Below are 24083 nucleotides of genomic sequence, written 5' to 3'. Positions count from 1 at the left end.
TAGAGTATTCTTGGCTGTAAGGTTTTTCCTTTTAGCACTTTAAATATATCGTGCCACTCTCTTCTAGCCTGTAAGCTTTCTGTTGAGAAGTTAGCTGATAGCCTTATGGGGTTTCCTTTGTATGTAACTTGACTTTCTCTTGCGGCTTTTAGGATTCTCTCTTTATCTTTAATTCTGGACATTTTGATTATGATGTGTCTTGGTGTGGGCCTCTTTGGGTTTATCTTGTTTGGGGCTCTCTGTCCTTCCTGTACCTGGATGTCTGTTTCCTTCCTTAGGTTAGGGAAGTTTTCATCTATTATTTCTTGAAATAGATTCTCTGCCCCTTTGTCTCGCTCTTCTCCTTCTGGGACACCTATAACATGGATGTTAGTGTGCTTGATGTTGTCCCAGAGGTCCCTTAGACTGTCCTCACTCTTTTTAATTCTTTTCTCTTTTACCTGTTCAGCTTGGGTAATTTCTTCTAGTCTTTTGTCCAGCTCACAGATCCGTTCTTTGGTATCCTCTACTCTGCGTTTGAGTCCCTCTAGTGAATTTTTCATTTCCAGTATCATATTCTTCATTTCTGATTGGTTCTTTTTTACATCTTCCATTTCTTTGTTGACATTCTCACTGAGTTCATCTGTTCTTCTCCCCACATCAGTGAGCATCCTTAACACTCTTTGTTTGAACTCTCTGTCAGGTAGCTTGCTCATTTCTGTTTCACTTAGCTCCTTTTCTGGGGTTCTGTCCTGTTCCCTTACTTGGAATGTATTCCTTTGCCTCCTCATTTTGCCTCTTTCCCTGTGCTTGTGTCTACGTATTAGGTAGGTCAGCTACATCTCCTGCTCTTGGATAGGTGACCTTATGTAAGTGATGGCTTAGGAGGCCTGCAGTGTGTTTCCCTCAGTTCTCAATGTTCCAGGGGTGACCCCTATGTGGGCTACGTGTGTCCTTCTGTTGTGGCCTGTTTGCTCTCCCTGTAGGCGCCCAGGGAGGCAGAGTTATGCTCCTGGCCAGCTGTTGTAATGCTCAGCTGCTTGTAGTTGTTGTGGGCCCTTCAGTCTCTTTATCAGGTGTGGGGAGCCCCAGCACAGTTGGCTGCAAGTTCTAATATCACATTTGTGTTGCAGTATTTCTTTTAAGTGAGTAGGCCCCCAGCATGGCAGGTTGTTAGGCTCAGGTCCTTACAATTGCTATAAGCCTCCAGCCTTTAGGTCTCTTGTCAGCTCTCTGAGGATTGCAGCTGGGTGGGGCTGGCCTCAGGCACAGGAGCACCCAATTGTTTCAGGCTTTGGAAGGTGGGGCAAACCCCCTAGGTGGGTCTTTGAGAAGCACAAGTCTTCTGCAGCTGACAAGCCCTGCCACCCACAGGTCCACACACACAGTCAACACAGTCCTGCCCCGTGTGCGTGCCCCGACCTCCCGAAGCGGACCCAGTCTCTCCACGGCGGGAGCCCCACACACTCCACCACCGCCCCACACTCTCCACCTGCTCCTTGTGCACGCCCTGCCCTGCTGAAGTCGGCTCAGTTGCCAGGCAGCAGAGAATCCAGTCACCAATCTATGCAGGCCCACAAGTTGCCTGAGGGCTTGTTGTTGGGTGGGGCCAGCCTCTAGGGTGGGATGCCTGCCCTGGCTGAGCTGGATTAAAGCGGTGCTCTAGCGGGTGGGGCAGACCCTGGGCTAACAGGCCTCAGGGAGAACTTCAATGGCGTCTGTGTCAGCACGCCCACACCAGTCCACAATGATGGCCGCCGCCAATGTCCCAGTCCCTGGAGAGGTCTCACCCTTCACCGAGATGCACTCAGGGCCTATTAGGTGAGTCTCGTTTCACCACAGCACTGTGCACCTTTCTTTCTGGTGATTTTAGGTTGCTTTCTGAAATGGTTGAGTTTGCGCGTGGGCCCTTTAAGAGCCGGTTTTAATGTCTTTGTGAACCAGCTTTTCTGGGGGTATTCCCCAATGTTTTAGTAGCAGGCAAAGTCAGATATTATGCCACTCATCTCGATTGTGCTGGGTCCACAAAATGCCCCCAGCGGGGGGCATTTAGCATCCAGCGGGAACAGTAGCCGTGTTCCCCGGCTCAGGGCCCTGTTCCTCCAGGGAGGCTGCGTACCTGTGGGCTGCTCCCCGGCGGCCGTGAGGCGCTGCGGCTTGTGAAGGCGGCGTTTTTTCTCTCCAGAAGGGAGTTTCTGCCTCTTCCACCTCAATTAGGATTGTCCTTTGTTGCAGGAGTTCCTCTTATCCAGTTTTCAGTTCTGTCTCAGGGGTAATTTTTCCACGAGTAGTTGTAAATTGGCTGTGTCTGCGGGAGGAGGTGAGTTCAGAGTCTGCCTACGCCGCCATCTTGAGTTCCTCTCCCAAGAGTATCTATTTCGTCATATCCTCACCAGTATTTGGTGTTGTCAATGTTCTGGATTTTTACCATTCTAATAGATGTGTAGTGGTATCTCGTTGTTTTAATTTGCAATTCCATAATAACATATGATGAGCATCCTTTCAATTGCTTATTTTCCATCTGTATATCTTCTTTGGTGTCTGTTCAGGTCTTTTGCCTGCTATTTAATTGGATTGTTCATTTTCTTATTGTTGAGTTTTGAGAGTTCTTTGTATATTTTTGGATAACAGTCCCTTATCAGGTATGTCTTTTGCAAATATTTTCTCCATGTCTGTGATTTGTCTTCTTATTCTCTTGACCACATCTTTTGCAGAGCAAAATTTTTTAATTTTAAGCAAGTCCAGATTATCAATTATTTCTTTTATGGGTCATGTCTTTGGTGTTGTATCTAAAGAGTCATCACCAAACTCAAAATCATCTAGATTTTCTGCTATGTTATCTTCTAGGAGTTTTATAGTTTTATGTTTTACACTTAAGTCTATGATCTATTTTGAGTTAATTTTTGTGATGTGTGTAAGGTCTGTGTCTAGATTCATTTGTTTGAGTGTGGATGTCCAGTTGTCCAGCACCGTTTGTTATAAAGACTACCTTTTCTCCATTGTATTGCTTCTACTCCTTTGCTGAAGATCAGTTGACTATATCTTTGTAGGTCTATTTCTGGGCTTTCTATTCTGTTCCATTGATTCATCTATTCTTTCACCAATACCACACTTTGGTTACTTTATATTAAGTTTTGAAGTCAGTAGTGTCAGTCCTGTGACTTTGTTCTTCTCTTTCAATGTTGTGTTGACTATTCTGGTTCTTTTGCCTCTCCATGTAAACCTTAGAATCAGTTTGTCAGTATCCACAAAATAACTTGCTGGGATTTTGATTGAGATTGCTTCGAATCTTTAGATGAAGTTGGAAAGAACTGTCATCTTGACAATATTGAGTCTTTCTATCCATGAACATGGAATATCTCCCCATTTATTTAGTTCTTTGATTTCCTTCATCAGAGTTTAGTAATTTTCCTCATATAGATCTTGTACATATTTTGTTAGTTTTATGCCTAAGTATTTCATTTTGGGGGATGCTAATGTAAATGGTACTGTTTTCAATTTCAAATTCCACTTGTTCATCGCTGGTGTATAGGAAAGCAACTGACTTTTGTATATTAACCTTGTATTCTGCAATCTTACTATAGTCACTTATTAATTCCAGGAGTTTTTTTGTTGATCCTTTCAGATTTTCTACATAGACAATTATGTCATGGGCAAAGACAGTTTTATTTCTTTCTTTCCAATCTATAAATCTTTTCTTTTCTTGTCTTGTCTTATTGCATTAGCTAGGACTTCCAATATGATGTCAAAAAGGAGTAGTGATGGGGACATCCTTACTTTGTTTCTGATCTGAGTGGAAAAGCTTCTTGTTTCTTACTACTAAGTATGATGTTAGCTGTGTGTTTTTTGAAGATAGCCTTTGTCAAGTAGAGAAAGTTTCCCTCTATACCTAGTTTGCCAAGAGTTTTTTTTAAATCGTGAATGGGTGTTGAATTTTGTCAAATAGTTTCTCTGCATCTATTGATATGATTATGTGATTTTTCTTCCTTAGCCTGTTGATATGATGAACTACGTCAATTGGTTTTCAAACGTTGAAACTAGTTTTGCTTACCTAGAATAAATATCCCTTGGTGTTTTGTATAATTCTTTTTATACATCGTTGGATTCAACTTCCTGATATTTTGCTAAGGATTTTTGCACCTATGTTTATGAGAGGTATTGGTCTGTAGATTTTTTCTTATAATGTCCTTGTCTAGTTTTGGTATTAGGGTAATATTAGCCTCATATAATGAGTAAGAAAATATCTCCTCTGCTTCTGTCTTCTGGAAGAGACTATAGAGAATTGGTATAATTTTTTCCTTAAATGTTTGGTAGAATTCACTAGTGAACCCATCTTGGCCTGGTGCTTTCTATTGTGGAAGGTTATTAATCAATGACTCAATGTCTTTGATAGATAGGCCTATTCAGATTTTCCATTTCTTCTTGTGTGAGTTTTGGCAGATTGTGTTTTTCAAGGAATTGGTCCGTTTCATTTAGATTTCAAATTTGTGGGCATAGAATTGTTAATAGTATTCCTTTATTATCCTTTTAATGTCCATGGGCTCTATAGTGCTGTCCTCTCTTTTATTTATGGTATTAGTAATTTGTGTCTTCTCTCCTTTTTTCATAGTTAGTCTGTCTGTAGGCTTATTGATTTTACTGATCTTTTCAAATAACCAGCTTTTATGCAAAAAATTTTCCTAAATATATTTTAATTGTCACTGTAATGTGTTATTTATTATTTGGAAACTGTCTGAGAATAAATAATGGACCTATAGAATCCAAAATAATAAATGTGTTCCAGGAAAGGGCCTTGTCTTAACAGTGGAATTAGCCTTATTTATCTCAGAGACCCCTGAAAGTTAGAACAAGAGGATGCGTGGTACTGATAAAGAACACTAGATTGGGAGTTTGGAGCCAAAATTTTTAATAATGGCTCTTCCACCAACCATCTATGGAAGCTCAGGTATATTTCTCCACCACCGCAACTTTATTGAGATATTATTGACATATATCAGATATATTTCTTATTTTTTGTGAGCCTCAATGTCTTAATCTGTAAAATAAGATGTTAATAAGAATATAATAATTTAATATTAATAAGAATTTAATATTAATAAGAATTTAATATTAATAAGAATATTATTAAATATATATTTTATAAAATATTTATATATTTTTATAAAATTTATATATATTTATAAAATTTTATATAAATAAAATTTAATATTAATAAGAATTAATAAACTTCCTGCACTAGTATTTTCTACATCTTGATGGACTGGGATGTTAAAGGGTCTATTATCTTAGTAACTGCAGCCAGGACCAGGCCTTTGGCCCCTGGTGCATGTCTGTGTATCCATGTGTGTGTATGTGTTTCTTGCAAGGAACATTATGCTAATATTATAGCCTGAGATCTCAGAGCTGAAAGAGCAGATGGGAAAAGGAGCATCTTCTTGGTTGGAAAAGAGAATAACAAGAAGAAGGATGGAGATGATGGGGACCTGGCTAGCCAAAGTTGATGTGAATGAGAAAATTAGAGAGAACTGAGTATCAAAAATCCAGAAATAGCAAAATTGAAACCATTTGGATCATTAAAGTAGTAATTAATAAGAGTTTATTGTGCACATAAAAACAGTTTGTGAACTGGGAGCTCTCAAACCAACAGTGGAATGAGGCTCAGAGGTATATTGTTATGAAACAGCTTATATAATGAGAATGCAGTGGCTATTTATTATTTACAATGATTGGTTACAGCATTAGAGTTTTCCTAGTGATAGAGGATTAGTTTAAAGTGGCCACCTCATGCCAACTTTGGGGAACAGTTTAAGTTTCATTTATGATTTCCAGAGGTATTTACAAGAAGTGGCCCAAGGTAATTTTCACTTGTTTTGCAGAATAAGCTAAATTAAGTTTGGCTTCAGTAATTTTCTTAATAGCATAATCAAAGGTATCTGTTGTCATTATCTGTTTTAAAATTTGTGTCATTATATATAGGAGTCCAGTCTCCAACATCTGAATCCAACCAAAGGGTATGATTACAGAGTTAGTCCCGAACACGTCCGAAGTCAATTTCAGTACCATTAAGGTTTTCTATGCATAAGGACAGATTGCCAGTAATGAAGTTTACAGTGGTTCTGGGCCATCCTTTGGCTTCCAAAACTTCCTCCCAATATCAGATTAATTGGCCATAAGTATTAGTTGAATGGCCAAAGGATGGATAGCAAACTTTTTGGTAAAGCTGTTTTCCCGCCATCCAAGCATGTATAGGGGCTGGTTCTAATATTACCTGAGAGTGTTCCTGAGCATTTAAGTGGCTACAAAGCCAACAATCATTTTGATTAGTAAAGGAGAGTATGCATTGAATAGTAGACCTTAGTGGGTAGAGAAAATCCCTAATAGGAAAAGGAACATGAACATTTTGTGTTAGTTTGTAAAGCAGTAATATCACAATAATTGTTATAAAAACAAGTCCTGGAAAAAGACGGGGGATCCAGCAGAATGTTGTTCTGTGGTCTTAGGTGTAAGCTCTACCTTGTGTTGTTGTGTGCTTCGAGGGAAGATTTTTTTCCCTGGAAATCCTTAATTTTAAGTGAGCCGTAGGTTGACAAGTCCAAGAGTCGGTGCGGGGGCTCTTTAATTGAGAGACATGGACCCAAGTTTCAATATCCTGTAAAATAACTGCTGTGAGAGAAATTAAAAGGAGGGTAGGGCCCTTTCCATCAAGGTTTAATTGCTGTTTTTCATTGTTGTCTCTTGTAGAACACCCAGTCTCCAGGTTCCAGTGAATGGAGTACAAAGTCTTCATCAGGTTGAGGGTCTCTGAAAGCCTCCTTGACGTACTGAATATAAGCTTTTCAATATTACATTAGTGCTTTACAATATTTGGTCATATTAGAATTTACAAGGGCAGGATGTGTGTGGCGTTCTATCATCGAAGGCATGAATAGCCCAGTGATGATTTCATAAGTTGTTAATTTATGTTTCCCAAAAGATATTGACTTTATTGTCAAAAGGCCTAAGGGTAACACTTTAGGCCATGGTATTCCTGTGGTTTCAGTCAATTTTGCCAATTTTAATTTTAGAATACCATTGATATGTTAAACTTTCCCTAAAGACTGAGGATGATAGGAACAATGATAGTGCCATAATGTTTTATTAACCTGGTTTAGTTGTTTTATAACCTGTCCAGTAAAGTGAGTCCCCCTATCACTTGAAATTTCATTTGAGATTTTCCACAATGGGAAAACATTTTCCAATAATTTCTTTGCTATAGTGGTGGCATCAGCTTTCCAACATGGGGAAGCTTCTACCCATCTAGAAAATAGACATACCATTACAAGTACATATTGATAACCCATAAGAGGAGACAATTGAAAAAGTCTAATTGTAAACGTCCAAATGGTTCAGATGGTGGGGGAGCTGCCCCTGGAGTTACTTTAATGGTTTTACCCAGGTGATGTGATTGACAGGTTAAACATTGATTATAAACCTGTCATGCTAATTTAGAACAATCACCTCACTAATATTTTTTCATCATTTGAGTCATTTTGTCAATTCCATGGTGGATAGTCACATGAAGTGCTTGCAAGACTGGTAGTTTGAAGGATTCAGGAAGCACCAGGTAGGCATTTGAGCCCTCCCAAAGTCCTTTTCTATGTTAAATTTGCATCCTTCTTGGTGCCACTTTTGTCTTTCAGCATCAGATACATCTTTTTGTCTATTACACGAATTGCCTTAAGTAATCCGATTTGGATCTACAGTGAATTGTAGCTTGTGGAAATTCAGGAAAACAGCTTTGCAAAAAGGTTTGGTATCCATCCCTTGACCATTTTATGGAGTTCATTTAAATTACAAAGTTTTGGTACATTAAGAATTTCTTGAGTAGTAGCCTCAGCATGAAAGTCAGTCATCACATTTCCCTGGTATACAGTGTCTGATCAGTGGATATGAGCCTGAATTTTTATGATAGCAATTTGTGAGGGTAATACTAGTGCAAAGAGGAGGTCAGCAACCTGAGGTCCATTTTTATGGGTGTACCACTTAATGTTAAAAATCTCTGTTTCTAGAGCATACCAAAGTCATGGACTACTCTTAAGTCATACCTGCTATTGGTGTAAATATTTGCAGTTTTTTCTTTTGCCAATTCACAGGTTCAAATGAGGGCAAACACTCTGCAAGTTAGGATGAATTAAACTGAGGAAGGACACCTCTTTCATGTTGAGTAGTGACAGCATATCTGGCTTGATATTTTCCTTTAGAATTTTTGGCATAGAAGCCAACAACATAGAGTACTAAACTGAATTGGCTAATAGGGTTTCTTGCAAATCTAATCTAGGAGTTAGATTTTGGGAGACCAATTCAACACAGTCATGAGTTTCTCCTTTGTCAGGTAAGGGTGGGAGGGTAACAGGGTTTAAGGAGTTGCAGTGAAGAATACTCAGATTAGCAGACAGGTGTAAAATCTCATAAGAGGTTAGCCTACTACTGAGAAATGGTATGTATGCTCAGTGTTTAGCAAACTTTCTACAGCATGAGGAACTGTAAATTTAGTTCATTTCCCTGAACAAGTTTCAAGGAGGATATTACAATTTTAGTGGCCGCAGCTGCTGCCTTTAAACAATTTGGGTATGCCCTAGCCACTAGGTCCAACTGTAAGCTGTAATAGGCTATAGGTCTATTTTTTCCTCCGTGTTCTTAAGTAAGGATTCCCAAAGCCTGATTATTACATTCCTGAACAAACAATGTAAAAGGTTTAGTATAGTCAGGGAGTCCTGATGCAGGAGGATTTTGTAAAGCCCGTTTAATTTCAGTAAAGGCTTCCTTATATTTTGTTTCCCAAAGAAGAGGTTCTTGAATGTTACTTTTAGTCAGTTCACAGAGTGGAGAAGCGAACAAGGAACAATGAGGGACCCAAGCTCAGCAATATCCTGCAAGTCTGAGGAAGCCTCTAAGTTGTCTCCTAGTCATATGTTGGGGTAATATTGGGTGGTACTTATTATTTCTGGAGACAGAAAGATTCTTTTTTGCAGATAAATCATGACACGGGTAATGTACTTTTTTCTTATCAAAACTGAAGTTTATCTTGAGAGGCCTTATGCATATTTTGAATCAACTTCTGCATTCTCTCTAGATGAGGAACAATGAAGTAAATCATCTACATATTGAATCAAAGTAGAATTTCTGGGCTATTGCAGTGTGCTTGAATCCTGATGTACCTGAAGCAGCAGTAATAATAATACTTTTCTGTACATATATTACATTTGAGAAAGGCTTTTATGCATAACATAAATATTTATTGAATGTATCATTTGCCAGATACCATGTTAGGCACCTGGAGTCAATACAATCTGGTCTTTTCCAGTGGTCTTTTCCATGGATGAACTCAAACTGGTGGGGAAGAAAAGTATACAAATAGATAGCTTCAACAGAGTGTTCCAATTGTTCTAACTTCTGGGTGTTTTGGAAGCCCAGATGAAAAGAGTGTAAGGCAAGGCTATCTCTTCCTAAGAAAGTGTCACTCATTGAGATGAATTTCTGAGGACATTCCCATTTCATAGAGCTCCCCACAAGTGAGTGCAGGGTGCTGCTTAGGGAGAAGGGTTTTCTGTGTTAATGGAGAATGCATAGGATCCCTGAGAGGACATAGGACAGGACACAGGAGAGGAAAACAGTGGGAGATGAGTGGAGGTTTACAAGTACTTTTCCATTATTGAAGAACTGTTTACTGAGAGCCTCCTCTGTGTTTGGCTGTGTACATAAGATGAATAAAACATTCCTAGCTCTGAAAGAGCTCTTAGTCAAGTAACCACTAGCTGCCTAATGACATGAGAAATGTTGGACAGAAAACTGAATAAAGTACGGGTGGTTTAAAAGGTTCATAAGGGGTTTTATGCTACCTGGGGGATAACCTGCCTGGATCCCCATTCTGGCTCCTTCCAACACCTCGACTACCTATTCCAGACCAGTGACTCTAGGCCTCAGGCAAACTTCAGCTTCTCAGAAAACAACTAGTGCCTGTGCTCCCTGCTGGCACAATACAGACAACACTCCAGGAGAAACTGGTGAAATCAGAACGCATTGCCCTGGTACACCTGCAGAAACACAGAGGATGTCAAATTGGTCTTATAAGTTCACCATTATCAAAGTAATGAATGATAATCTGTCTTCTTTTTGATAAGTAAATGCTTTACAGGCTTTGCTCTACTTATCCCAACATTTAAAATAAATTTCAATCTGACCATATTTCTAAAAAGGCAAAGTAGGTATTTTACTTTCACTTTGTAGATAAAGAAACTGAGGAACAATGTAATAAAGTGACTTCCCAAGTTTTCAGTGGGAGGGTAGAGTGCATTGAGGCTAAAATCCAGGCCGGTTGATTCCTGCTCCATTTGTCTAACTGCTTTGCCTCTGTCAGGAACAAGATGAACTAAAACCTTCTCTTTCACTCTTCTCTATAACAAATAGTAATGTGGGCCAGGATATCATGGGATTCTAAATTAGTTCAGACCATTTTTTGGAGATCATTTTTTCAGATTATTCTTTTAAGCCCCTGTTGGCAAACACTGTGCTAGTTAGTTATACTAGAGGATACAGAAGTGATAGTATACCGTGGTTAAATTAGAGGAGCTTGAAAATGTCTTGTCAGTTGAACCTTGGCTATCTATAGAAAAGACGAGGATAGGTCCATCCTGGTGAGAGAAAAATCCTGTTGCCTAGTACAAGTCATCTCTTCTCTCACATGATGATTTCCCTTTCAACTTTCCAATTAACACCTAGCTTTGTTTACTGTATTGAAATGGATTATAAGCTTAAGAGAGGGACTGGGAGCAGATTTTAAGGCAGAACTAGAGAAGAAAGCCTGGTTCTGTTTTCAGAAGTATGGGTTAGGGGGAAAGACAGTCTTAGAAGGAGTCTTCCACACAGAGGAAGGCTTTGTTTTCCTTCCTTCACTCCCTTTACCATATTCAGGTCACTAAACACGTGCTAGAATTCAGTGTGGGGGCTCTTTTGGTGAAATTCTCAAAGTACCTTCTGCTGAAACGCCGTAACCTATCAGTCACCCCTTTCCACCCTTACTGTTTCTTTCCCACTGCAGGAAATATCATTTCTTGATCCAAGATCAGGCTCAGGAGTTGACCCACCTGCGGCAGCAGATAAAGATGGGGAGAGCTGTCTCTTCCCGTCTCATCCAGCATGTCAAGAACACAGTGAAGACCTTTGAAGAGCTCCTCAGCAGCAATAAAATTGACCACTACATGGAGCAGCACTTCCGTGAGCAGCTGGCCAAGGGAAGCCAGCTGGCAGAGAGCCTCGCCAGCAAATTCAGCACAGGTAAGCTGGCCCCAGGGCTCAGGAAGGCCTTCAGTCCCTTCCAAGAACCTAGGCTCACACAAGCCCACAGCTATCCATAAGTGACTTTTTAATCTGGTGTCCCTTGTAATCACCATCTTGGGGCCATGGCAGAGTCAAGGCTGGCTGATGAGGAGCAACAAGGAGAAGCACACAGGGTTGGGGATGCCATGATGATCACCAGCTCCTCCATCTCTCATGGAATATGGCCACTAGGACAAGAGGCATTGCTGCATGTGATAGCATTTATCTGAAACTAATTGGCAGAAAGAGAGGTGGAACAGGGGCAGCTGGTTTTGTGAAAAGAACTCTGACGTAGGAATCTGAAGACCTTTACTCTAGCCTGTATGTGTTCATTACTAGCTCTGGACAGGTTCACATTTCTTTTGATTTCTGTTTCCTCACCTAAAAATTTAGGTTAAATAATACCAGCCCTGAAGGCTGCGTGATTGTTCTAAGGATCAGAAAAGCAATATTAGTCAATGTACTTCAGAAAAAATGATAAAAGTGGGGGCTGGCCCTGTGGCCTAGTAGTTAAGTTCGGTGTGCTCTCCTTCTGCGGCCTGGGTTCACGGGTTCAGTTCCTGGGTGCGGACATACTGTGGTGGTGATCCACATACCAAATAGAGGAAGATTGGCACAGATGTTACTCAGGGCGAATCTTCCTCAAGCAAAAAGAGGAAGATGATGGCAACAGATGTTAGCTCAGGGCAACTCTTCCTCAGGAAAAAAAAAAAAGATAAAAGAATCATGCTGATTTAAGCATGGTTTAGACACTATCTGTACTAGTACCTAGTGGTGGGAACATTAGTTATTTCAGGAGCCTTTTACATAGAATATTCCTTAGAGCACCCGAGGGCGCATAGTAAGCAGGCTTAAGGCCACTGCGCAGGCTCCTGATGGAAGACGAAAATGTGGGACAGGATGTCTGTCATATCTACGGAGACAGGAGTAGGTTCTTCATGAAAGCTGTGATGGGACACACAGACACAGGACTGGGAACCAGCTTTGTGGTGGGACTTGGAGGCTGTGGCTAGAGTGGTCCAGAGGCCAACTGGACAAGTGTCCCACTATCTGTGGAAAAAGAGACATTTTTAGCTTTTTTACTCTGACTCAGGGCAGAGCAAGTAGAGATGATGGTCTTCATGGTGGGCTCAGGAAAGCTTGTAGGCAAATTCTCTAAAGACTCAACCCAAGGTCTCCTGAGAAAATTCAGAGTATCCTGGACTTGAGCATCAAGTAGTCATGTCTCTGATCCTGGAGAGGACCTGATGTTTGCTTGTAATCTGGGAAATGAGACTGCTTAAATTATGACTGCTCCTTTTTTGAATTTGGTTTTCAGATGACTGTATAAGTAAGAAGAATCAATCAGCACAGACGCAGCGGACCCTCTGGTAACTCCAAATTTTCAGAAAGATATAATCTGGTGAAGGATCCAGAAGCAAGGGCCAGAAGATCAAAGGATCAGGAGCTTTCACATCCCATATAAAAACAAACAACTGATTATACCATCAAACCATTATGTGTCCCTAGTGAAAAAATGGTCTTGTTTCCTATTTTTTAAAAATGTGTTAATCTTTTGCTTCCCATTCTCATATTAATTCATGAGTTTAGTAATACAGAGCTGCTCTAACCTAACTCTTCGGTCTTAGGAGTCTCCTGTGCCCTCAGGGATCACCTTTGATTTCCTCTAGACCTTTAAAGACCAGAGTGAGATTATATCTGATTTCTTCAAGGATGACCCAAGGGGTGCTGGCAGATGTTAAATAGCTACAAATTTTCCTTGCAAAAAAAATAGTTATACTGTATGACTATACTTGGGGAAGGATGTCTAGAAACTACAAGACACCTGGGAGGCTACATTGCCTCAGGAAGCAGTTTTAAATGGGCCACTGCAAATACTGTTTAACAGATTATGTTCACAGAGTGTGTTGAATTCTTATGGGCCTCTGGGTATCTTGTGAAGGAACCATGAGTGTTATTTAAAGGGCCCGAGGGGTCTTATCTCTTCCTCAGGATGTTTGTGGCCAAGGCACTGGACGATTGTTGTTCTCCCTTGTCCCCCACAGTCTATCCCCAAACAGAAATGAATTGTTTGGCTTCTTTTCTGAAGGAATGGTTTTCTTGACTTCTGAGGCCTCTCCTGTGAGCCCATGGATCAGTATAGCTGTGGCGTTTGGGTGACCTTCATTTTTCCTTCTGTCTTTCTTACCCCACCAGTCTCTTAAGGGAGATGCATGGGATGGGTAAAGGGGCAGAAGTCCAAGAGACCAAGCAGGATGCCCAGGCTCAGACTCAGCCCCAGATCCACTCCAGCAGCCATGTCCAGACCGCCGTCCATCGCTCCCCCAGCAGCACTTCCCTTCTGCTTGGTGAGCAGGAAGTGCGCCCTGCAGTGGATGTGGCCAGTGAGTACCCAGATAGCCTCCAGTTTCTAGGTGCTTACTCCTCTGTCTAGGCCAAGAGGAGGCGTCTTTGTAGCCAGGCCCTGCAGATCCACTGTGATGTACTTGGTTGAGCAGAGGTCTGGGACTCAGTGCCAAGCAGAGGTCCCAAGGGTGTCAGTTAGATAGCTTTTCTTCATTCCTAGTCCCACACATCATCAGCCACCAGATCAGCTCTGGCACATACATGGTGTTGGACTTGAGATGAAGGGTCATGAGTTAGGAATGGGAGGGGCCAAATGCTCCCTTATCACTGCAACACAATCATGTCATCTTTCAGACCATGGACATGAACTTCACTAACACTGGGCCTCTGATCTTATAATCTTTGGGGTAAACAGCCATGGTTCCTATTTTCTATTCACCACTAAATATTCTTTATCATTTGGGGATTTATGGATTCCATCCATCATTCTATTAATTCGGCTGTAATATCCTCGAAACCATCAGTAACTGGGACATGTCTCGGTTCAGGCTGAATGCATCACCAGCATGCCCCTCCCCAGAATTCCCCAAGAAGGGCTCTTGGGTAGCCTTGATGGAGATAGCAGGAGGAGAATAAGCTTAAAATCAAACTTTCATTTTCTCTTGCTCAGCTTTCTCTTTAATTTCCCTCTTGAGAAAAGCATTTGAATTTTTAGGCAACTGTATGAGTCTAATCCTGGTGTGGACAACACCAAGAAACTTAGTCCCTGGCTATAGCTGTTATTTTTTAACGAATTGACTATTTTAGGCAATGAATGAGCAATCGGAGCAGTGTAATGTTTCCTCCAGGATTATAGTAGCCAAGGAAAGTTAGGAAATTCACATTTACTGAGCACATATTATGCTCACATTATTGGCTGCTATACATATGTTGCCTCATTTAATCAGCACAGCAATCCTCTCAAGTAGGTGGTGGTGTCCTGATTTTACAGCACACCTGAGGACACCAAGGCTCAGCAAATTCAGGGAACTTACTGAAGACAGCCCAGCTTAGGGTAATATTCTCTGCCAGCCTGCTTGGCTCTAAAGCTCAGACTGTCCACTGCACTGCAGCCTGAGCAGTCAGAGACCAAGCAGGGAGAGAGTCACCCCTTTGCACACCTCTTTTGCTAGGTTTATGGAATCAGTGTTTTCCCCATTCCACTATTTCTGCCCCTATGCCCAGCACAAAGGAGTAGCCTCTGCAAAGGAGACAAGACCCTACACACATCACACTTCCACCCAAGAATTTATAAGTGGATGAGCTGCCCTTGATATGTCTGTGACCTCTTCTAAGGGGCCAATGGGAGTTTTATGTGCATCCTTGAACTCGGTTTCCCAGAGGCAGTTGGTTCCACCTCAGCGCTGCCCTGAGAGACAGCAGCAGAAGGGCGAACACACCTTCCCCTCACCTGCAATTCCTGCCTCCACTTGTAGGAATGGCCACACTTGAGATGCGGCCTCTGGAGTGACACTCCCAGAAAGAATCAGCCTTATTTTCAGCTACCTCTATTTTTTCTGGAGGAGGCTGAAGCCCTTCTTTTTCCCATCTGAAGTCATTATCCTCTCAGAGGGGCAATGGTTTTTCACTGCTCCTTCCTTGCTTCATGGGCCAAAATTTCTGGGGCAGTTAACAAATAGTGTAGCTGGAGTGGCAGTTTCGCTGTTGGGCTAAATTCCCCGCCCAAGAGGCTGTTCTCTGTTGCTTTCCATGTGCGGTGTGGGGCGTGTTTCCTGTGTTGTGTGGCCAGGGGAGACTGGGACATGAAAATGATGATCATTGTTACTGACAGACTTGGAACCTCCTATGGCCTTCGTTGACAGTAAGCTGATTTTCTGGGATGGGGATAAAGGAGGTTTGAAAGGGGATGGAAATCACATTTTGACTGAATTCCTACTGTAAGTCAGGTGTTGTGCTAAAGGCTTACGATAGGTTATCTTTTTATTTCCTGGTTTTCCTAATTGCATCTGGTATTATGTAAACTGGGGAAGGAGAGAACTACTGGATACTGATTTAAGTGTGCAGTCCCTTAGGGGAACTTGGCTTGGTTGAAGGGAAACAAGGATCTCATTTTTACCTGCTCAGGAGAGAAACTTGTCCTCTCTATGGCCCTTAATAAGATTCCTTGAGGGCCGGCCCGGTGGCTTAGCGGCTAAGTGCGCGCGCTCCGCTATTGGTGGCCCGGGTTCGGATCCCGAGCACGCACCGACGCACCGCTTGTCCGGCCATGCTGAGGCGGTGTCCCACATACAGCAAGTAGAGGGATGTGCAACTATGACATACAACTATCTACTGGGGCTTTGGGGAAAAAAAGGAGGAGGATTGGCAATAGATGTTAGCTCAGAGCTGGTCTTCCTCAGCAAAAAAAAAAGAGGAGGATTAGCATGGATGTTAGCTCAGGGCTGATCTCCCTCAAAAATAAAATAAAATAAAATAAGACTCCTTGAAAGGGAGCAGACTCTTAAACTTTTCTTTGAATTATGGCCCTACCACTCAGTGGGATTTTTCTCTCAAAGGGAGACAGCAAAGGACATGGCCATATCCTCACAGCATCACTGAGCTGTAAGATGTCATATATTTTTTGATTCTATAACTCCACATGCAGAAATACCCCAGTCATTCTTTGGACTGTAGCCAGACAATCTGAGCTATACCTATTTAAGAATTATTTTTACAGTCTCGTGAGCCATTCTGGGTTGGAGCCAAATCATATTTGCCTTCCCCAGAGACTTCCTCAGCCTCAGTAGGCATCCAGAGTCAGCTGAGGCAGAGGGAGTGGGAGCTACCAGGAATGAGCCACCCTGTGTAGGTTCTCTGCACATTGGCCATAAGTGGAGGCCATTTTCTCTTCCTCTTCCAACAACCCCAAAGTAGAACAATCTCATGAAGCATTAGCTGCTGTGGTCCTGACAAGAACATAGACTGTTAAGCCTTTAGCACAATATCTGACTTAAAGCAGGAACTCAATCAAAATGTGATTCCCATCTCCTTGTAAACCTTCTTTATCCCCGCCCTGGAAAATCAGCTTACTCTCAACCAAGGCCATGGGAAGTTCTAAGTCCATCAGTAATAGTGATAATCAACAGGTGAGTAGATCACCTGTTCACATACCAGCAAAATTCTTCACCTCCTTACTCTCCTGACTTCTAAGATTGGCAATGAGTCCTGCTATTGGAGGAGACATTTCTTAAGTACTTCCCTGGGATCATTCCAGCATTGGGAATCATAGAGGGGGCCAGGAGAGGCCCCCTGTACTTTTCCTGTGTGTGCACCGTGACCCTCAGATAAGGCATCTAACCACTACTTCTTAATGTCATAGGCCAGGAAATGCCAGTAAATTTGGGTTGAAATTTATAGTCCTTAGGAAATGAGTTTTTATATAAATGATATTCAACAATAGGCTTGGGGTCACTGACAGCTGCCTTAGTCTTTATTCCATGGATTACTTTATTAGTTTTCTAAGGCTTCTATAACAAAGTATCACAAACTGGGTGTTTTAAAACAACAGAAATTTGTTCTCTCACAGTTCTGGTGGCTAGAAGTCTGAAATCAAGGTATCAGCAGGGCCATGCTCCTTTTTCTTTGCCTCTTCTTAGCTTCTGGTGGTTGCTGGGACTATTCCTTGGCTTGTAGATGCATCACTCCGATCTCTGCCTCCTTTGTCACATGGTCTTCTCCCCTGTAGGTCTCATTATCTCTATGTCTCCTCTCCAACATCAGTCATGTTGGATTTAGGCCTACCCTAATCCAGTATCATCTCATCTTAACTAATTACATCTGCAAAGACCTTATTTTCAAATAAGGTCACATTCTGAGGTTCCAGAGGAGGACACTATTTAGCCCAGTGTAATTATCTTTAAAACACTTCATTTCTGACTTCCTTGATTGTTTCTCACTCATGTTCCTTTCTGGACAGATGTCACCCCAGCCAATCCTGCTGATTCAGCTTCATTGCCCAGCAACCATTCAGAAGCCAGATGTGCCCAGACCTTCTATCCTCTGAGTGGCACCACACAGCTGAGCAGGACACCAGACCGTGGGCACCATGGCAGCAGTGGCTCATGGGACGAGATGAGGCCTCAGAAAATGAATGCATCAGGGAACCTATCCTCCTTCTCTTCTTTGTACCGGCCCAACTCCAAGCCCTCTGGTAAAACACAAAGGAGTGGTTGGTGAAATAGCGCCCACTGACAGGAGTGACACATTCCTTTCCTGGCCAGAGGATTTTTTATTCCTCTGTTAGATCCTGGCTCACAGAAGTGGGTGAGGAGATGAAGTGGCAGTATCCCATAGGTCAGCCACAGAAGGAGATTCCAGCTCAGTGCTGGTCCTTCCTAAGTGTCTCTCCCATCCCCCTACCTAGGGATTCACTCTGGGCAGGAGAATCAAGGAAGTCAGGGGCATTTGGAAGCACCCTACAGGGAACATAAGTTGCCTCACATTCACGTGTTCCCTTTTCTCTGTGCTACAACCTTCTTATGCATAGATTTAGACTGTTCTAGAATTTCAAGCTCAGACTTCATGGGAAGGTCTTCCTTAGATCAAGAGCTATTGCAGAATAGGTGACTATTCTTACAGACACACACACAGACACACACACACACACACACAAACCCTTTGTATACAACTCTAAGCCAATCCTGCCTCTCAAACTTTGCTAGTAGGTTTGGAGCCAGGCATCCTGGCATCCAGTGGCTAGAGGTGCAGCCATGTAGAGGAATGGCTTGAAGCACCTCAATTTCTGGGACCCAGATAGTGTAACAATAAGGCATTTGAAATTCTCAGAGGAAAACCTATCAAGATGTCCTGGTGGATGAAGTCTATTCTTGGTCCCTTTCCCCTTCCTTTTGTGCATCTTTTTTTTTTTCCTTGGAGATGTTCTCCTCTCTCGTATTCTTCCTTCAGATCCTGACACCTCCCCAGAGTCTTCCTTGTCACTCTTCACCAAAAGTAGTTAAAGAAAAACATTCAATTTCACTTATTATTCACAGCCTGATGTAATGTCATATGCATTTATCTTGGTCTTTCTATTAGTGGAGGGATGTTAAAGGTTGTTCAGTCCTGGATCATCAGGTAGGAGAGGTGTGAGGTAGACAGAGAGCCCCTCTTGATTGCTACTAAAGGAGAGAGACAAGCTTTCTCTGTTACTCCAGTCCTGCCTAGAGGCCTTTAGCAGTTTCTCACTGTTGCTCTTCAGCGCAGTGTCCATCTCCCTGAGAGGTACTCAGCCTCTATCTGGGAGGAAGCCCTGTGGAGTTCCCTTATGGAAGGCCATCTTGTAATTGAAATCCCAGGAGCTCCTTAAACAAAGTTGCCTGGTGCTTCCTGGGTACCCAGGTGAGAGGAGGAAGTTGTCAGAAGTATAGAGATGGGCAGGGATCTTACAGAGAAGCCCTTGGCAGTCCCCACACCTGCCTATGAGTGATCAGCCTTCCCTGTCACCTACCTCTCCTATGTCTTGGTGGTATGCAATAGGGGCTGACCTGCTGGAAAAGAATCTTGTTGAGATCCACAGCCTGCGCCAGCGCCTGGAGGAGTCTGTCTGCATCAATGACCGCCTGCGGGAGAGGCTGGAACACGTGCTCAGCAATGCTGACCAAGGAAAAAGTAGGAAAGGCCGAAACCTCCTGGTTCTGTCCACATCTAGACAGTATCAAAAGGGCATATGGGTTCGCAGTTACAAAGCACATTGATGTGCACGACTCCACTCTTCTTCACAATCAGCCCAGAGCGGGAAACAGGGCAGGTGCTAATTTCCCCACTTTGTAAATGAAGACACTGAGTGACTTGCTCCAGACAGGGCTAAGTCTCATTCTCAGGGCTGTCTGACATGATGCCCATTCTTGTAACTCCCTATACTACCTGGTGCTGCCCCTGGGATTGTGACCTGACTGGCAAGTGGTAGAACCAAGGCTTCCATGGTGCCCGTTTCAGCAGAGGGAGGACCACATCCCACTTTCATGCCACTACCACATGCCCTGGATACCACCTGCTATGTTCCCTATGTGAATGGCCCATGTTCCCACACTTTCTACCCGGATGCTCTCACTTGGAGACCAGCACTTCCACATCCCTTCATCCTTGTCAAGCTCAGAAAAATGGCAACCAGGGCCCCTCAAAATCACAGCAGCAGCCAATTAATGGGAAAGACCCGGCTCCACATGGCACATGAGCGTGTGGCCCATCATGGTGTGACTCAGTTACGGCACACTGTTGTCCCTGTGCAGGAGGCCCCCAGGTTTTCTGCTTGGCTGGGGCTGAAGCTTTGGTGGATGCAGGAAAGTATATCGTTGAAAGCATCTGTTACTCAAATGTGTGACTTATCTGGGTTATTTTTATTCCCTGTGACAGTATCCACTTCTAGCTTCTATGGGTAGAATTCAGAGTCCATGCCTTAGCCCTGTAACAAGAAAAGGGCCTTCAGGGAAGCAAATTGGAGTTTTAGGCTTACAGAGGGAAAAACCCAAACTTGGTCACTTCCATATCCCTCCTTTCCACAGCAATACCCAGTTGCAGAAGCAAAGAGAAGAGGGTGAAGGGTACAAAAATTGCCTAGACCCCCGTGGCCCAAAATTATAGTGGTTATTCTCAATCTAAATAAGGCTGTTTCTTATGAGGTTCCACCTACACGTCCCTAGACTCTTAAGAGTAAATAGCTCTAAGCTCTGGAGTAAATAGCTCTGGCAAATTCACATTTTGTCTATAAGTCACTTGCCCCGTTTTTACAGATAATCAGAAAGTCACTGGCTGTAACTGAATACCAGCTTGGTGTCTCTCTTTCTGCCTTTCCAACTTCCAGCTGAGTGTGAATAAGGAAAGGAGGGAATGTCAGTTTCTATTTGGAGCAATTAGTGAAGAAAGTTCTCTCAGACCCTTCCGACTTCACTGCATCTCTGTCTTTCCCTCTCTAGGCACTGCACAGTCAGCTCTAGACGTCTCCCTCGCAACTCCTCATTCATGCGCTCAGAGTCACTCTTCTGGTTTTGGTCAGAACATCTTGTGACATGATGCCTGGAGGGTCTAGAGAAATGTTCTCCAGAACTCTTCCAGCCCTATTCAACAGCATTCTTGGGTATATACTTGGAGGCATCAGACATTACCTTTAATTGAATGGATCGATTTAATAAATTATTATTTAAAAATTATTGTTTACACATATTTATTGAATGCCTATAAAGAGTAAAATTTGTGCAGGAAAGAATAAAACCCAGAATGGCCTGAAATTCATAGAAAAGGTTAAAGGAAAAATGAGTTTTCTCTATTAGCTATCTCTGTTTCAGAAGACTAGACTAGAAAGGCCACCACTGGGGGAAGGTTAGAGCTATTGAGAGTGAGGCAGTGGGAATCCTTGACCCCCATTACATGCTTAGAAAGAACAGAAAAACTATCACGTGTGAAAAGATAGTAGGAAAAAATCGGAATGTTTTAAATGAAGACCATTTGCCAGATCCAAGTGAACTCCATTCAAGACAATGACAGAACCTGCTTCTCAAATTCGTGAAGATCAGAGTTGCCTCAAGCCTAGAAAACAGCAACTGTCAACTTTTGAAAATGATGAAAGTAATATATTTTTTTATCTATAGAAGAGTAAACTTTATGTTGATCTTTTGCTAACTAAGAATGGATTGATATTAGGTGGTATGTGAGCACATAGAAGAGATGGGCACTGATAACCAGAATGGGTTCACCAAGAGCAAGTTAAGCCACATTAATAAATTAGCAGGTCAGGGCTGGCCCCGTGGCTTAGTGGTTAAGTGCGCGTGCTCCGCTACTGGCGGCCCGGGTTCAGATCCCGGGGGCGCACTGATGCACCGCTTCTCCGGCCATGCTGAGGCCGCGTCCCACATACAGCAACTAGAAGGATGTGCAACTATGACATACAACTATCTACTGGGGCTTTGGGGGGGGAAAAAAAAGGAGGAGGATTGGCAATAGATGTTAGCTCAGAGCAGGTCTTCCTCAGCAAAAAGAGGAGGATTAGCATGGATGTTAGCTCATGGCTGATCTTCCTCACAAAAAAAAAAAAAAAATTAGCAGGTCAGAGGAATTGCCAAGAGAGCTGAGCCAAGGATAAAAATTAGACCCATGTGCTCTGCATTGGTCATGGCATAACTTGGTTTTAAGAGAACTTCTGGATGCCAACGTTTTTTCTAAGAGACATAGTTATACTAGAGTTTACAGAGGATAAAGAAGGAATATTTTATGAAAAAAAGGTACCTGAGAAGACTATATATTAATACAGTATCATCAAATATTGGGATGGCTGCCATGCAGAATTGTCTATGGAGTTAGAGAGCAGAATGAACACCAATGGGTTAAAGTGACATGAAGGCCTAGGTGGACTTGATGAAGAGAGTGATCTTTACCAACTGGAACTGTCCAATGACAGGAGTAGGATGCATCATTATGGAAAGGGCTCTCTGTCCTTGGAAGTGTTCAAGACCAGAGCAACTGTTTCCTCACGAGGAATGTCTTAGAAGGAATCCCTGAAATGAGAGCTTGCTGAACTAGGTACCTTAGGCACAATCTAACTGTACGGTTCTATGACTCTCTAATTGATATTCACAGCTTAGTCTTTTAAGTAGTTTTATTGTACAGTTTTTACGTGCTTGTCTTCACTGGATGCTACCTTTATCAGTAGGTTATCACAAAGGTGCCCACACCACCTCGACAGCTCCCTACAACCCCTGCCAACCTCCAACAAATATACCTGGCACATCCCCTGATGCCTGGTGACTAAGCTCAGTTCCCTGCGATTCATGTACCACTCTTATTTTACTGAACCCAGATAAGTGCAGGTCACCCCAGGGGCCATTATATGGCCCTAGTGGGCTCAGATACCAATAGTAATCATTATCATTGTGGGTGTGACTGGGCTCACCTTCCAGCTGACAGCTCTGCAGTTGAGAACCCAAATTGCCCCCTCCTTTATCCCCTTCCCAACCTGGGCTCATCAGAGCACTCCAAGGAAATGGAATTCCTGAAGAGGTTCTGCTATTGTCTTAATCCCAACTTCAAGAGCTTAAACTGAAGGTAGAGTAAAAGAAGGTGGAATGACAATAGCTTTCATCGAACTGGAAGAAGAAGCAACAGGAGAACTTGTATTTCCAGAAGGAATGTCTGTCCTTCCAGATAAAGACTCCAAATGAAGTGGCCCCCATTTCATGAGCTGGAAGTGACTAGGGCAAGACAAGTGGTGCCTACATTTATAGACTCCAATACATCTGATTATGAGATACCATCCCAGTCCTCACTGGATGGGTTATGTAAATAAACGCTGTGCTCTATATTACTTTCCTAAAAGAATAACAAATTCTGACATCTTAAAAACATCTGGCCCCAAAGATTCAAATAAGGTGTCATGGGTATTTAGTGTATTACTTACAGCTGTTTGTCCCCACTATCTGCAGTAGGTTCTGGTTTGCCACTGGTTTGTTTTTTGCTTTAGGCAAACAATGTAGGTTCTCAGGTATTTAAGCCAGTGTCAAATTCCTCATCTCTAACACCCTAGTAATAAAATCTACCTCATATGGTTGTTGAAAGCAATGAGATAGTTTACAAAGTGCCAAGCAACATAAAAATCACCCAATTAATAATGGCAGTGCATGTTTATTATATTTAAGATCTAGCTCTTGTGTTTTGGGATGCTTTAAAGTGTACAAAGTGTTTTCACATGATTATTCCATGTGATGTGCATCAGTTTTTTGCATTCTCCAATCCCTCTGGACTCAATCTGCCTTGTTTTCTAGGGAGGGCAGTTCTCTCTGTTACTCTCTCAGTGTTATCTCAATCTCATCTCTCCTGTCTTCAAAAGGAATGCGGATACTGCCCTCAACAACCCAATCTCCTTTTATATTTACCTTTTATTTTTTTTAGTGTAGTAGTGTTTGGTTATGTCTTCCCTCTATCCAGTCTTTCTGCTTTCTTTGCCTTCCACAACATGAGCCAGCCCCCTGTCTCAATCACTGTTGTGCATGCTCACCATGTACACTTGAGCAAGAAACAATGTCATGCTTATCAGAAAAAGGATAGTTTTAATCAAGATGCTGTTGACAAGATGGCTTCTCTCATGAGATCAGACCAGGGTACAGAAGTAATCACATCTGTGGCTCTTGGGTCCATTTAATCTTCATTGCCACTTACAGATCAAACTGAAGGTACAATTAAAGAAGGTAGAGTGACAGTAAGTTTCATAGAACTGGAAGGAGAAGCAACTGTTCTACCATTGTTCTTTTTCTATTCCCCATATACTAATACTTTTGTGTGGTCTTACATCTATTATAGGTTTGGCTGCTGTGGTGGCCGTGAGAATTTGCCTTGCAGACCTTCCTGTACATGAAGCTTAATTGACTTAGAGCCCCAGC

General features: G+C 42.4%; 1 protein-coding gene across 1 annotated transcript; it reads left to right on the top strand.

The window, feature by feature from the left end:
• The first annotated feature begins 1678 nt into the window (after nt 1-1678).
• Nucleotides 1679-20830, top strand: LOC131404391 (myomegalin-like). Its single transcript, XM_058538999.1, has 7 exons — nt 1679-1800; nt 11057-11292; nt 12653-12704; nt 13531-13718; nt 17636-17869; nt 19195-19326; nt 20631-20830. Exons 1-7 carry the CDS (start codon nt 1691-1693, stop codon nt 20720-20722), a joined length of 1044 nt encoding a protein of 347 aa, XP_058394982.1. The 5' UTR covers nt 1679-1690; the 3' UTR covers nt 20723-20830.
• The last annotated feature ends 3253 nt before the right edge of the window (nt 20831-24083 follow it).

Source organism: Diceros bicornis, chromosome 4, assembly GCF_020826845.1.
Source record: "Diceros bicornis minor isolate mBicDic1 chromosome 4, mDicBic1.mat.cur, whole genome shotgun sequence".
In the NCBI taxonomy this organism is placed as follows: Eukaryota; Metazoa; Chordata; class Mammalia; order Perissodactyla; family Rhinocerotidae; genus Diceros; species Diceros bicornis.
Note: the sequence above shows the minus strand (reverse complement) of the source record. Positions and strands in the feature narration are given on the sequence as shown.